We start from the raw sequence: 16,912 nt of genomic DNA, 5'->3' as shown, positions 1-16,912 counted from the left end.
TGTCAATCATCTCCCCACCCAACCTCGTGAGCTCAAGGAGCTGAGAAAACGAGAAGCAGCAGTCCCTTGCCAAGAGATGGAAAAGCTCAACAAGCCAACCTAAGACCCTTAAGGACAGTTTTGTCCTTTCTTTTTAAAAGCAGTTTTAATACACAGGGAAATCTGAGACGATCATATCAGTACTCCATTTCTACCTTGAATAAAAACAGACCTTTCAGGCTCAGCTTTAACTTTCCTAAGCACTAAGCACTGTGAAATCACTTGGTATACAGCCAGTGCCACTGGCCTTTCTAAAAGAGTATTTCACACTGCTAGACATTTCAGCCATCTAAAATGCCTGCCACACTCCCCCATGCCACTCTGGGAGGCTACAAGAGTACAAGCAACCCTGTCTCTAGTATACTGTCATCACAGAGGCTCCAAAAAAGAGGGAAGAGGGAAAATCTCGAATGGAAGTGCTTTCAGGGAGCCAAAGTTGAATAATACGACAAAGATGAGTGTCATACTACCCAATCCAGAATGGTAAAATCTTACTCAAGAAACCAGTTTCAGCCTTCTACACTGTTTACGACAAAATGTTTAACTGGAAGATACGGCAGATTAAAAATATAAGTATATATTTATTTGCTAATCCTTATTTGTAGGTCCAGGACCTTGTCTTGAGTATAGTTCTGTTGGTGAACAGTGAGTTGTCTTTCATATACCACACCCATCATGCATGACCTATGTTTTCCAGTTCAAGGGTTCTTTTTTTTTCTTCTTTTTTTAAGATTTATTCATTTGGGACGCCTGGGTGGCTCAATGAGTTAAGCCTCTGCCTTCAGCTCAGGTAACAATCCTAGGGTCCTGGGATTGAGCCCCGCATCGGGCTCTCTGCTTAGCGGGGGCCCTGCTTCCCCTTCCTCCTCTGCCTCCTTGTGATCTCTCCCTCTTTCTCTGTCAAATAAATAAATAAAATCTTTTAAAGAAATATTTATTCATTTATTTTAGAGAGAAAAGCACATTCGTGCACATGGGCAAGCAGGGGGAGGCGCACAGAGAGAGGGAGGAAGAGAGACTCTCTAGCAGACTCCCTGCTGAATACATGGGGTTCAATCCCACAAACCCCGGATCATGACCTGAGCCTAAACCAAAAGTCAAAGGCTTAACCGAATGAGCCACCCACATGCCCCTCCAATTCAGGTTTCTATAAAAAAAAACACACCCCTGAAAACATTCATGAAGAGATCTATGTGCAGAGTCCTTCCAGACTTTTAAGACTCCCTCTCCACATTTTGTAGTTTATCGATACCATTGAGCAATACTTTCTTTTACTGACTTGAAATTATCGAGTCATTCCAAAGCATTTAGGATACTTCTCACAAAACCATTCTTTTTCAAGTCAAATTTCACGGGCTTACATCATATTTAATTACACTGCATAATTACAATAACAAGTATGATGAACATAAAAACAGGAATAAAGACAACGGATTCTTTGTAAGCGTGCGATTGATTGGGAGGCCTCATGGCTGGGGGATATATGAAACCCAGTGGCTCTCAGAGCAACAAGGGCATTCAGTGTACCACACTGGTGTAAGTGGAGGTTGGGTAAGACACTGTCTACTGTATATCAGTAGGTTCAAAGTACTGTAATAAACACCTTAGTTATCATGAATGTCCCAAACTTAAAGGTTTTAATTTATCAAAACGTCAGTAACAATTAGTAAAACTTTCAAGTGGGGGAATTTTCCTTTTGATTCTTGCTTACTAACAGGAAAAGCAGCCTGAGATCTGAAGTAAAGGAAATGCATTCTCTTCATGTCGTTGGGCCTGTTCTTCTGTCTCTCCCTCTAGACTCTAAGCTCCCTACATACCAGTCTTCTTTGTAACAGTATCTCAATAAACTGACTCCATAACCTTGCTGAATATGTTCATACATCCTAACCTCAGTCAGTATTTCAGCTATCACTGCTGGCATATAAATAAAATCTTCTGGGGCTGAAAAAAACAGAATGTTAGGTTTAATTCCAGTCTATTATGTGCTAATATTTTCCGTCTCTTTCTCTTTACATTGTATGTATGTTTCCTGACACTGGTAAATTCAATTTATTAACCAGGGTCCCTTTATACTTACATTACTATTGTATTCAAGCTAATAATATTCTGTAAACTATTCTATCTTGATTAAAGCTATTGGTTCCCATTAAAAAATAAAATTGGGTTGAATATCCTATTGAGTTTGAATTTCACATTCCCACAATGTGTGGCAGCTAATACTTCCAGTTTCTGGCACTTCTATTGAGAACATAAAAGTTCTCCCGGAACTAACAAATTACTTCCCTTCTAACACAATTATGTAATCTGAATTGAACGGCACCCTAGAGATTATTTTGTGGTCCAAAATCCCTCCCAATTAAGGGATCCCATCGAAAAGTACTCAACTTTTTTGGACAGGAAGGGATGTTTACCTTTAAATCCCACATTATAGAGGGCTACACCCATAGTAGGCTCTTAACACATACTTGTTAACTGAACTGAACAAGTCTAAAATGGGTGCATTTCATTAATTTTCTTGTTCTTTCTGGGCTTTAGCTGTAACATCCACTGAATCTGTAATTAAAAATTTGCATGAATCTTCTGCTCATTAACCAATGTTCAAAAAGAAATTCAGCAGAGGAAACTCCACAATCAGTCAAACGTTTTAATATTAAGGCTGTTAATGTCAGTACATGATAAAACTAAAAGAAAACGGAAAATCAAATCTTAGTTTGCTTATGATCTATGAAAAGTTTCCAATTTATCCGAAATACTCACATGTTCTCAATTCCTAGTATGATTTTTTTTAACAAATGAAGTCTTGCATCATTCATACAACTAAATTATACACCCTTCAACTTATAATTGGGGTGCTCACAGGCTTAACCACAGTACTGTAATAAGACATGTTATTATGCTAATTAATTTTCCCTCCAGTTAAAACAGACTGTGATCCCATCTGATTTCCCATAATATATGATAATGAAGAGAACAAAGCCTCTGGAGCAGTAAACACCACCAACAATTTTACTTTACCCAAGTATGTATTCCAAAACTACATAATTCACAGCATGGCCCTGCTAAGCACCCCAATACATCTGGTTTTGGGGGATTTTACAATATATGACAGGACACAAAGTATACATTTCCAAATTCCCTTTCTTTCCGTTTTACTGAAAGGAAACAGACACAGACAGACACACACACACACACACACACACAGTCCCTCAATAGCACAATTACTGCCTTGCTATTTTATTCAAGCAATAATTTAAAGTCCCACTTCCTCCTAAATATCTCTGGACAGCAACTCTTGGCAATCCATCCGCCTCTTTCATCACAGCTTCTTTCCATAACAAACGGGTCAAGTTCCTCTCCCCCCATTTCAACACGAGGCACTGTACTTGCAGCCCTGCCACGATAGCCTACTGCTGAATGCCAGAATATAGCATATTGAATTTCACTGTCCTTCATTGTTTCCAGTTTAACTGCCATTTTACCACCATGCACAGGAGAGAAACGGTTTCCCACAGGCATCTTATGAATTTCCAAAGCAGCTATTCTTTGTGGATTTACAAAAACGTTTGCCGTCTCTGGATACCCTTTATCACCACAGAAACGGCTCTGGGAGGCTCAGATTTTTTTTTTAAGTACCCCATGCAAAAAGAAATTGATTCTAAGCATTTCTATTTCGCTAGCAAATTTAATCCTAAAGGCCTTACTGTAGGGCAATGTCAGGGCAAAGATCTCTAACATTGCTTTTGGCCTTCCCAATTAAAATGAAATATTTTCAGGTCATAAAGATTATCTTATCAAATGTCCTTTCTTCTCAGCTACACCAGAAGGCTACACAGAGCACTGTAAAATAAACAATTGGCTTTGGCGTTCGTACAACGCCCTAAATCTGCCTAAACCGCCCCCTCCTTAGGCTCACAGACACATAATCCCTCGGCAACCCCCAAACCTGCCAGTGAAGTGGACTATTTCTCTGGCACAAAGGACCGGCCTGCGCCTCGTGCACGGCGGCCTCTGCACACATGTGCAGGCTGACAAGTGCGGAGCTGCCCTTCCTGGATCCGAAGCTGGAGGCCTGGCCCGAAAGCCACACACACTTCCCCACCCACCGCCTTCTCTCGGCGGCCACTGTCCCCTATGACAGGCGGCGGGCTCTGAAGCTCCCCCGGCCTGACCCGTGCCGTGCGGCCACGCTCGGACCCGCTTTCCCTCCGCCCACCGTCCTTTTTCCTTTCTTCTCTTCTTTGCCTCAAGAAATTCCGTCGGAACTTCATTCGGGCCGAGCCAAGCGGCCCTGCCAGGGACCCCGGGACACCCTCCCCCAGCGGCCGCGCCCCCCGCGCCTCGGCCGGAGGCGACCGCCGACTCCGGCGACCCCCGGCCCGCCCGACCGGAGCCTCACCTCCTCCTCGCTCTCGCTGCGGAAACACAGGCACGCGGCCCGCTTCTTGTACCCGTCGCCGTCATAGGTGCGAGTCTGGTTCGACTTGAGCTTCATCATCCTCCGGGCCCGGGTGGGGGTGCGGTGCGGGTCGCGGGAGTGGAGGGTGGGGAGCCCGCTCCGGACGGCGGCGCGCGCGCGCGTCCCCGGCTCGGCCAAGGGAAGCAGGGAGGGAGAGCCGCTTTTCCGCTACACGGCTCGGCCGCTGGCCCGCCACGGCTGCCTCATTCCCCCCGGCCCAGGCCCCGCTCCGCCGCCGCCGTCACGGCTGCCGTTGCCGCTGCCGCCACGGCCGCCGCCCCCTCTGCCACCGCCACCCCCGACGACGACCGCGCCGCCATCTTGGGCGCGCTGCGTCAGCGGCGTAAAGCCGCGCGGGCCTGCGGGACGGCCGCGCGCTCGTAGCGCAGGCCGCGTCCGGGAATCGCACCCTCCCAGTCCGCGCGGCGTAAACGAGCGTCCGGAATGAAAGGGCCGTGCGAATGGAGGCGGCCGCAACGCTACGAGCGTAGGGGTGGGGAAGGTGGGGCGCGCGCGGAGGAAGTCGGGGGAGAAAGGGGTGCCGGCGCAGGGTCGCCCCGCTGGGCTGAGCGGTGACCCGAGGGGAGACCTGGCTATCCGGCCACGCGATTTGGCGGAGGGGGGAGCAGGCGCTTGCCCAAGGTCACGCCGCGATTCCGCGGCCGAAGATGACCCAAGGTCAGGCCGCCCCTCCTTGGCCTTGCCAGTTCATCTGGGTGGGGGTGAAGAAGTGGGATGCGATTGAACGCTCTGGAGCGTGCAACCTGAGATAACTAGGATTAGGCACTGCACGGCAAAGGGTGTGAGGGGAACGGGGGGAGGGGCGTTGTGCACTTAGCATTGACATCCAGAAGCTCTGGAAGTCTTACTGGCTGGGGCATTGACAGATGTTTCTCCTGTAACCCTTGAGTGGTGCAAAAACAAGTGCTTCCTATTAGGGTAAACAGGAGGGCCAGAAAAGGAAGATACAAGATGCAGATCAAAGAGCATCATCGTTTCTGGCAATCAACAAGGACTATATAGTGTGGATGTCAAACAGATTGTCCAGGGGAAAATAAATAACCAGACGCTGTGGAGCAAGGAAAAATGAAATATAACCTGTGAATGTTCTCAAAAGACCAGACCAAACATAATACCATGCCCATTCCCTGAACGTGGTGTAAATTCTGTGTAGCGTTTGTCTGTGAGCTGCTCGTTGCTCTTCTTTAATTTGCTTGTATTTAGCACAGTAAGAAAGTCAAGATTTGAAACCAAACCTTAGCTGGAATCCGTTGCATCATTTATTTACCTCTAGTTGGCGTTTGGCAGTTAGTAGTCACTTAATACATTGCAACTAATATTGACTTTTTAAAAAATTAATACCAATATCTGTTTCTGTATATCACAATTACACTTTTAAAGATTTTATTTATTTATTTGACAGAGATCACAAGTAGGCAGAGAGGAAAGCGCGGGGCGGGGGGGGGGGGCGGGAGGGCAGTGGTGAGAAGCAGGCTCCCCGCTGAGCAGAGAGCATGACCTGAACAGAAAGCGGTGGCTTAACCCACTGAGCCACCCAGGTGCCCCTAATACTGACATTTCTCTTAACCCTTGCCACAAAAATGCGGGATTTCAGTTAATTTGGGTCAATCTTCATGCAGTGGAATTCCCCAAATCTTGGTCATTTTGGTTGTCTTTGTAGCTTTCTCCTCTTCCATGTGAGGTCTCTAAAAGGAAGGAAGGAAAAAAGTTCTGGCTGTAGAAATCCTATAACGTGTTCGTTGTCAAAAATTTGAAAAATACAGAGAGCATAAAAAACTAAATCATGTATCTTTGAACACATTCTGTAGAGATCTGTAACCTGCTTTCTTTCTTTTTTTCCTGGTCTATCTCCCATGCTGTTACTTTTCTTTTTAAATACCATTTCTAATTACTACCTATAGTCTATCATAGGGATGCACCATCAATTATTTTACCTTTTCCTCATTGTTAGAAGCTTAGGTTGTGTCCTCTGTTTCATCGGAACGGTAATGAATGTTCCAGTACATAAATCCTTATCCCTATTTCAGATATTCCCACAAGATAAATTCCCAGAGGCAGATGAAGGGGGGTAGGGTCATATTTATGGCTTTTGCTGCCTGTTGCCAAAGCCTTCCCAGAAAAGTTGTCTGAGTAGCTAGACAGCTACACTGTGCTATCTGCCACTTTCTTAGCGTTGGGAGCAGAATTGCAAAGGCATCCCAGGTCTCAGGGTAGCATAATAAAGACAATAAGCAAGTTAGATCGTAAAGTCATGGGCAGGCCCTGTGTCATTTACCTTCATACCTCCACCTCCTAGCACAGGGCCTTGTCCAAAATAAGAACTCGGTAAATGTTGATCGAATCGGTGGATAGGTCTTTCTGTTGATTTCTAATTCCTTCCCCAGCTTTTATGGGCCTGTCTAGTTGCAAGAACCCACAAGACCACTCCCACATTTCTTGCCTTACTAGTAATTACTTTTTCTTTGTTCAGGAAACATTAACCGAAGGATTCCACCCTTTCCTGGAAGACAATAGTAGATACCAGTCTTAAATTCATTTAAAAAATATACTTATTAACATATTATTCCAGTTAAATACATCTCCAAAAGTGCTGTAAGAAAAAAACTGGTATGTAAAGTGCTACCTAAAGCTTATGACTGACTTAGAGTATAAATAGCTCTTCAGTCGCCTAAGCCAGAAAACTGGGAGTCGTTGATCTATGTCTTACCTTCTCTCCAATTGATAATGAGCTCCACTGCTTCTGCCTTCTTGACATCCTCAGTCCGGGCCCCTTGCCTTCTTGCCCTGTGCCATTATTTCATTAGGACTCCCCCCTCTTTCCTGTACCATGGCCTCCTGGGCTGCCGTCCATCCTCCCCCTGCAGCAGGATGAATCCTTCCTAATGCAGATCTAAATAAGTCATGGCCTTGAATTAAACCCTACTTGCTCCTCAGTGCTTTCAAGATAAAACCAAATTCTACCGGGAGATACCAGACTCTGCAGGAGTTTAGTCTAGTCATTCAAAACTACTTACAGTTTCTTGAACCTCTAACCTTGAATCTTCTGAGTCTTTGAACATGCCTCCCTGGTGTCTGGAAGGCTCTTCTTCCAAGACTGTCGCCTACTTCATTGTCCCTCCCCATCCACCCAGAGAGAAGCCAAATTATATTTATCCTTCGAAACTCAAAAGTTACTGCCTAATTGCCTCTGTCCTTCCTACTGCCTGAGTTTGTCCTGCTAATTTATCACATTGTCACATGGTATTGTCACTGGGTTGGTTTGTTTCTTTGTATTACCAATCTCGTATTTCAAACTCACTAAAGGCAGGGTCTCTGTCTCACTTATCCTTGCTTATTTCACTCAGCAGTTATCCCAGGCCCTGACCTAGAACCCACCTCAACAAAAGTGTATTAATGGAAGAACAACTACCGCCCTTCCAGAACCCCATCTTGATGATAGAGCTTACTCACTTGTCTGCGGGAACACCCCCACACAACACACCTACAATCCTCTGAATGAAGCTCACATACCATTCTCCTGATCCCACATTTCAGAGATTATCTGTAATAACTTTTTAGGGAGAATTCTTTCCTCCCTCCTCCCAAGACTACCTTGTTCACCCCACCAAGTCCCCCAGGAGCACCTACTGTTTCTGATCTTTGCTTTCGTACAAGTTACCTATTCATGCATAACAAACCTCCTCAAAACATAGTGGCTTAAAACATAAATCATGGGGCGCCTGTGTGGCTTAGTCGGTTAAGCGTCTGCCTTTGGCTCAAGTCATGGTCCTAAGGTTCCGGGATGGAGCCCCACCTCAGATTCCTTGCTCGGTGGGGAGTCTGCTTCTCCCTTTCCCTCTGCCTGCCGCTCCCCCTACTTGTGTGCTCTCTCTCTGTGTCAAATAAATAAATAAAATATTTTTTAAATAAATCATTTTTTAAATGAATCATTTATTATTTCTCATGGTTCCTATGGGTTAAGAATCCAGGAGTGTCTTGACTGAGCAGTTCTGGTTTGTGTCTCTCGTAAGGTTGCAAACAGGTATTGGCTGGACCTGCTGTCATCCAAAGACTTGACTGGAGCCGCAGGACCCACTTCCAGTGGGCCGCCTCACATGGCTGGTGGTTAGAAGGAAGCTCAGTGCCTTATGACGTGACCCTCTCCATGGGGCCACCTGAGCACCCTCACAACATGGCAGTTGGAGTCCTCCAAGAGCAAATGATACAAGATGCCAAGACTGAATGGACTGCAGTGCCTTGATGACCTGGCCTTGAGAGTCACACTTTGTTAGCTCCACAACTTTCTATTGTTCACATACATAAGCCTGACTGAGTGTGAGAGGTTACACATTATTCCAGAAAGCAAGGATCACTGGGGGCCATAGTTGAACCCGCCTGCCGCATCTCTCATAAAATTTACCTGGTCTCTAGTTCATTCATTCATTGCCCATATATCCCAGGCAGCATACCTAACACAGGGGAAGAAGATAATTCTTAAGAATAGGCTACTCTTCCCTAGATGATAGTGGGTGGTAATAGATTTAAATCAAATAAAATAATCTTCTAAAAAAGATTTTATTTTTAAACAATCTCTACACCTAACCGAAGCTCAAACCCACAATCCTGAGATCAAGAGTCACATGCTCCACCAATTTTTACCTAATTGATATGTGTAAAGTACTATACCCATCAGGTGTAGAATACACACCTGTTTAAAGTGTACGTAGAACGGGGGCACCTGGGTGGCTCAGTCAGTTGAGCATCTGCCTTCAGCTCAGGTCATGACCTCAGGGTTCTGGGATTAAGCCCCACATCGAGCCCTGTGGCCGGCTCCCTGCAGGGAGTCTGTTTCTCTTCCTCTGCTGCTCCCCTCTACCCCTGGCCACATGCTTCTCTCTCCCTCTCTCTCTAAAATAAATAAAATCTTTTTTTAAAAAAGTATACATAAAACATGCACCAAGATGGACCACATACTTGGTAATAAAATAACCCACAATAAAGTTTATAAAAGATTGAAATCTTACAGAATAAGTTTTTGGGAGAGAGGATTTAAAGAATAACAAAAGGGGCGCTTGGGTGGTTCAGTTGGTTAAGCCACCGCCTTCCACTCAGGTCATGATCCCTGAGTCCTAGGATGGAGTTCCATATCGGGCTTCCCCTGCTCTGCAGGGAGCCTGCTTCTCCCTCTGCCTGCCACTCCCCCTGCTTGTGCTCTCTCTCTCTCTCTGTCAAATAAATAAATAAAATCTTTTAAAAAAGATAAAGAATAACAGAAAGGTATCTTTAAAAGTTCCAAATATTTGTAAATTAAACATTCTATTCCTAAATAACCCATGAAACAAAGAGGAAATCACAGAAGAAATTATAAAGTATCTCTAAATGAATGCTATCAGGACATGTGGCTGGCTCAGTTCGTAGAGTGTGCCAGTCTTGATCTCGGGGTCATGAGTTCAAGCCCCACATTGGGCATAGAGATTACTGAATGATATCAAAATTTGTGAGGTTCAACCAGAGCAGTGCTTAAAAGCAAATATATAGCTTTTAACATGTATATTAGAAAAGAAGACTTAAAGACAATTATCTAAGTTCCCACTTTAAGAAGCTAGAAGAAAACAAATAAATTAAACCCAATTTAAATAGAAGAAATAGAGATGAAATCAATGAAATAGAAAACAAACAACAGAGAAAATTAACAAAGTCAAAAGTTGGTTCTTTGAAAATATAAATAAAATTCATAAGCAAGACTATAAAGGAAAAAAGAGAAGAAAAACCAAATTACCAATATTAGCAATGAATCCAATGGACATCAGAAGAGTAATAAGGGAATATTATGAAAAACTTTGTCAACAAATTCAATAACTTTAGATGAAATAGACAAATTCCTAGAAAAACAATTTCCCAAGAATAACCAAATAGAAAATTGGAAAATCCTTATCTATGCAACAAATTGAATTTGTTAAAAACCTTCTCACAACTTCAGTTAATAACAATGTACTGACATTGGCTGTGACAAAGGTACCATATTAATATAAAATGACAACAATAAGAGAAACTGGGTGGGATTATATAGGAATTCAGTTACTGTCACGACTTTTCTGTAGATCTAAAACTATCCTTTTAAAAAAAATTTATTTATTTTATTTTATTTTGAGAGAGAGAGTGGGGAGAGGGGCAGAGGGAAAGAGAGAATCTCAAGCAGGCTTCACACCCAGCTCTTCATGGAGCCCGGTGTGGGATCCTATCCCACAACCCTGAGGTCATGACTGGAGCCAAAATCAAGAGTCGGACACTTATGGGGCACCTGGGTGGCTCAGTGCGGTAAGCCTCTGCCTTCAACTCAGGTCTTGATCCCAGGGTCCTGGGATTGAGCCCCGTATCATCATTGGGCCCTCTCCTCAGCCGGGAGCCTGCATCTCCCTCTGCCCCTCCCCCACGCGCGGGTGCGGGCGCATGCACGCGTGCGCACTCTCTCTCAAATAAACAAAATCTTTTAAAAAATGAATTTTTTCAACTTGATACAGAATATATCTGAACAAGAGCTAACATAATACCTAAAGGTAAAAGAATAGATGCTTCTCCACTAAAATCAGAAACAGGGCAAGAATATCTCCCCACCACTACTAGTAAATATTATAATATTTATGATTTCACTAAATATTATATTAGAGAACTTAATGAAATCAAACATGAAAAATAAATACAAAGCTAAGATTGGGAAGGAAATAAAACCATCATTATTCTGAGACAATATGATTGTCTATGTAAAAAAACCCAAAAAAGTCTATACCCAAAATACTAGCATTAATAAGTGAAATTAGCAAGGTGAGAGGAATCAAGGTCAATACATAAAAATTAGGTATATTTGTACAACAAGCAATAAATAATTGTAAAATGAAATTTAAAGTATCATTTATGATAGCATCAAAAATGTCAACTATCTAAAAATAAACCTAACAAAAATTGTGTAAGACTTGTATACTGAAAACTATAAATATTGCTGAGAGAAATTAAAGAAGACCTGAATAAATGAACAGATATACCATGTTTATGGATTAGGAAACTCAGTACCGAAAATAATCCTTCCTCCCTGGGGCGCCTGGGTGGCTCAGTTGTTAAGGTCTGCCTTTAGCTCAGGTCATGATCCCAGGGTGGGATTGAGCCCCTGCATTGACTCTGCTTGGCAGGGAGCCTGCTTGCTTCTCTCTCTCCCTCTGCCTGCCACTCCGCCTGCTTGTGCTCTCTCTCTCTCTGTCAATAGATAAATAAAATCTTAAAGAAAAAAAAAAGAATCCATTCTAAGTTAATATATATATTCCATGCAATTTTTTTCTTTCTTTCTTTTTTTTTTTTTTAGATTTTATTCATTTATATGAGAGAGAGAGCAGGAGTTGGAGCAGGGGAGAAGGAGAAGCAGGCTCCCCAGTGAGCAGGGAGCCTGAGGTGGGGCTGGATCCTAGGACTCCCAAATCGTGACCTGAGCTGAAGGCAGACGTTTAACTGATTGAGCCACCCAAGTGCCCCTCAGTGCAATTTCTATTTAAAAAAAAAAAAATCATCAGATTATTTGGAAGAAGTAGACACAGTGATTCCAAACTATATATGAAAATGAAAAGGATATAGAATACCCCAAAAAATCCTGAAGAGGAACAGAATTAGGGGATTTATATGATCAAATTTTAATACTTACTATAAAATGACAGTAATCGGGATAGTGGAATAATAGTGTAAAAACAGACTAATAGATCAATGGAATATATGCTATGATTATTTGATATTCACCAAAGACACCAAAGCAATCCAGTGGAGGACCGATAGGCTTTTAAACAAATGGTCCTCAAATAAATGAATATTCACACGAGAAAAAATGAACCATGACTCCTATTTCACACTATACACAAAGATTAATTCAAGATGGATCATAGACATTAACATAAAAATAAAAACCGTAAAGACTTTTGTGGAAAACATAAACTATCTTTATAACTGAAAAGGTAGATGAGTTTAAAAAAAAAAAAAGCTATAACCACAAAAGAAAATTGATAAATCAGACTTCATCAAAACTAAAAGCTTCGGGGGCGCCTGGGTGGCTCAGTCGTTGAGCGTCTGCCTTCGGCTCAGGTCATGATACCGGGGTCCTGGGATCGAGCCCCACATCCGGCTCACTGCTCCACAGGGAGCCTGCTTCTCCGTCTCCCACTCCCTCTGCTGTGTTCCCTCTCTCGCTGTGTCTCTCTCTGTCAAATAAATAAAATAAAATCTTAAAAAAAAAAAAAAAGCTAAAAAATTCGGTTGCTGGGGGGAGGGGGCAAGGAGAGGGTGGTTGGGTTGTGGTGAGTGCTGTGAAGTGTGTAAACCTGGCGATTCACGGACCTGAATCACTGGGGCTAATAATACATTATATGCCAATAAAAAATAAAAAATTATAAAAAAAAAACCCTAAAAACTTCTATTCATCAAAAGACACCATTAAGACAATTAATAGACAAGCCATCAATGGGAAGAAAATATGTATTTTTTAAAAAGATTTTATTTGGGGCGCCTGGGTGGCTCAGGTCATGATCCCAGGGTCCTGGGATCGAGCCCCGCATCGGGCTCTCTGCTCGGCGGGGAGCCTGCTTCCTCCTCTCTCTCTGCCTGCCTCTCTGCCTCCTTTGATCTCTGTCTGTCAAATAAATAAATAAAATCTTTAAAAAAAATAAAAGATTTTATTTATTTATTTGACAGAGAGAGTGTAAGACAAGGAACACAAGCAGGGGGAGTGGGAGAGGGAGAAGCAGGCTTCCCACTGAGCAGCGAACCTGATGCAGGGCTCCATCCCAGAACCCTGACATCATGACCTGAGCCAAAGTCAGATGCTTTAACTGACTGAGCCACCCAGGTGCCCAGAGAAGAAAATATTCATAAAACATATCTGACAAAAGACTAGTATTCAGGATATGTTTGTAACTACTATAATTCAATATTAATAAAGACAAATAACCTGATTTCAAACTGGGCAAAAATACAGACTTTTCAACAAATGATGCTAGAATAATCCATAAGAAAAAAGAAAAAAGGAACCTCAATCTAAGCATCACACAAAAATCAATTCAAAGTGGATCATGGATGTGGCGCCTAGGTGGCTCAGTTGGTTAAGTGTCTGCCTTTGACTCAGATCATGATCCCGGGGGTCCTGGGATGGAGCCCTTCATGGGGCTCCCTGTTCAGTGGGGAGTCTGCTTCTCCCTCTACCCATCTCCCGCCTCTACTCGTGCTCTCTCTCTCTTGCAAAAATAAATAAATAAAATCTTAAAAAACAAAAACAAAAAACAAAGTGGATCATGGATCTAAATGTAAGACATAAAACTATAAGACCTACAGAAAAAAAACATTTGGTAAAATCTTCAGATCTAGTGCTAGGCAGACTTCTTATACTTGACAACAAAAATACAATCTGTAAAATAAAACAATGATAAATCTGCCTTCATTAAAATTTAAATATTTTGCTCTGTGAAAGACCCTGTGAAGAGGATGAAAAGACAAGCTACAGATTGGAAGAAAATATTTGCAAATCACATATATGACAGAGAACTAGTATCTACAATAAGCAGTTCTCAAAACACACTGGTTAAAAAAACACACAATTTGATTAGAAAATACGCAAAAGACAGAAACAGGCATTTCACCAAAGAAGATATACAAACGGCAAATAAATGCATGAAAAGATGTTCAGCATCATTAGCCATTAGGGAAATGCATATTAAAACCATATGAAGGGGGGCGCCTGGTGGCTCAGTCGGCTGAGCGGCTGCCTTCGCCTCAGGTCATGATCCCAGGGTGCTGGGATCGAGCCCCACATTGGGCTCTCTGCTCGGTGGGGAGCCTGCTTCTCCTCCTTCTGCCTGCCACTCTGTCTACTTGTGATCTCTCTCTGTCAAATAAATAAATAAAATCTTTAAAAAAAAAAACACAACAATCCATATGAAGGGGTGCCTGGGTGGCTCAGCTGTTAAGCATCTGCCTTCAGCTCAAGTCAAGATCCCAGGATCCTGGGATCAAGGCCCACCTTGGGATCCCTGATCAGCTGGGAGTCTGCTCCTCCCTCTCCCTCTCTCCCAGCTTGTGTTCCCTCTGTCACTGTCTCTCTCTGTCAAATAAATAAATAAAACCTAAAAAAAAAAAAAAAGAAAGAAAGAAAAAGAAAAGAAAAATACATATGGAATCTCACTCCACACCTCTGAGAATGGCTAAAATTGAAAATAGGGATTAATTGTAAATGCTGGCAAAGATGCAAAGAAACTGAATCACTCATATATTGCTGGTGGGAATGTAATTTGGTACATTTTACCATGTTCTCTGGAAAACAACCTGACAGTTTCTTGAAAAACTAAACATGCAACAATCATTCAACCCAGTAATTGTACTTCTGGGCACTTATCCCAGAGAAATGGGGATTTATGTTTTCTCAAAAACCTGTACATAAATGTTTATAGCAGCTTCATATGCAATAGCCAGAACCCAACAACAGTCCAGATGTCCTTCAATAAGTGAATGGTTAAGTAAATTGTGGTGCATTGTTGCCATGGACTATTACTAAGCAATAAAGAGGAATAAGCTATTGGAACAGGGCATAGTCTGGGGCACCTGGGTGGCACTATTGGTTAAGCATCTGTCTCTTAGTTTGGGCTCAGGTCATCATCTCAAGGCCTTGATCTCAGGGTTGTGGGATCCCGCCCAATGTCAGTGTGGAGTCTGCTTAAGATTATCTCTCCCCTCTTCCTCTGCTCCTCCCAGCTCAAAAAACCAAATAAATAAAATCTTAAAAAGAAAAAAAACAAACAAACAGGGGACCTGGGTGGCTCAGTCACCTGAACCTTCGGCTCAGGTTGTGATCCCTGGGACCTGGGATTGAGTTCTGCATCGGGCTCCCTGCTCGGTGGGGAGCCTGCTTCTCCCTCTGCCTATCCCCCTACTCTGTCTCTCATGGAAAAATAAATAAAATCTTTTTAAAAGAGGGGGAAAAAAAGGATATTGGGGTGGAGGGAAGTTAGGTGTGACTATAAAAGGGCAACGGGAGATCCTTATGATGATGAAAATACTCTGTACCTTGATTGCATCAACAGCAATATCCTGGTTGGTTATAGTGTTTTGCAATATTTTATTTTCAAGATATAGTTTTGTAAGCTGTTACCATTACGAGAAATGGGATAGAAGGCACACAGTTCTCCCTGTACTATTTTTTACAACTGCATACAAATTTACAAATATCTCAAAATGAAAAGATTAATTTTTTTGAACGTTCAATTGCATTTTTCCAGCTTTGTGATAGTACAATTGAAAAAATTTTAAGTTTAATTTTTAAAAAATTGGGCAAAAGATTTAACAGACCACCAAAAAATTGTAAGGAATGGCCAATACGTACCTTAAAAAGTGTTCCACATCATTAGTCATCAGGCAAATGCAAATTAAAACTCCATGCATTACACCAGAATGGCTAAAATCTTGAAATGTTTCAATTAAAAAGACTGACAACGTCTGCTGTCAGGAGATTGGGGAGCAACTGCTGCTCTCATCCATTGTTGGTGGAAATGCAACAAGGAACAACCACTTTTGAAAACTGCTTGACAAGGTCTCAAAAAGTTAGAAAGATACCTATCATATGACCCAACAATTCCACTTCTAGGTATTTACCCAAGGGAACTGAAAATATATAGTCACAAAAAATTTGTATAAGAATGTCCATAAAGCCAAAAGTTGGCAACATCCCAGAAGGATGTTGGCAACCATCCGTAGAAGGATGGGTAAACAAATCATGGTATAGCTACACAATAGCATATTATTCATCCATGAAAAGGAAGGCACTATTGATATACATATCAACATACGTGAATCTCAGAAAACTTACGCTGCGTAAAACAAGCCTTACACAAAAGAGTCATGCTGTAGAATTCCATTATATGAAGTCCTAGTACAGGGAGAACTAACCTATGGTGAGGGAAAGAAACAGACGAAAGAGAACAGTGTTTGCTTTCTGGGTATGGGCGATGGGGATTAACTGGGAAGAAGGATGAGGAAACTTTCTAGAATGATGGTAAAATTCTCTATCTTAGAGATTAGGGTTACATGGGTCACACTGTCACAACCCAATGAATACACTTAGGATATGTGTTTTTCACCTGTGTCAACAGTATTGATGTATAACTAAATAATGTCCATGCTGAAACATTTAGGGGATAAGAGTACTATTGTATGCAATTTATTTAGAAATGCATTTTATTTTATTTTTATTTCTTTAAAGATTTTTTTAAAAAATTTATTTATCAGAGAGAGAGAGAGACCACAGGCAGGGGGAGAAGCAGGCAGAGGGAGAAGCAGGCTCCCCGCTGAACAAGGAGCCCGATGTGGGACTCAATCACAGGACCCTGGGATCATGATCCA

General features: G+C 42.4%; 1 protein-coding gene across 1 annotated transcript in view; it reads right to left on the bottom strand.

Moving 5' to 3' along the window:
* Nucleotides 1-4,676, bottom strand: part of NUDT3 (nudix hydrolase 3) — a 118,687-nt gene extending 114,011 nt beyond the window's left edge. The window contains 1 exon segment of the mRNA XM_080805550.1: nucleotides 4,436-4,676. Coding sequence (XP_080661676.1) covers nucleotides 4,436-4,534 — 99 coding nt within the window. The 5' untranslated portion in view covers nucleotides 4,535-4,676.
* Nucleotides 4,677-16,912: the final 12,236 nt, after the last annotated feature.

Source organism: Martes martes (assembly GCF_963455335.1).
Source record: "Martes martes genome assembly, chromosome: 6".
Classification (NCBI taxonomy): domain Eukaryota; kingdom Metazoa; phylum Chordata; class Mammalia; order Carnivora; family Mustelidae; genus Martes; species Martes martes.
The sequence above is the reverse complement of the archived record's forward strand: the minus strand, read 5'-3'. Positions and strand labels throughout refer to the sequence as shown.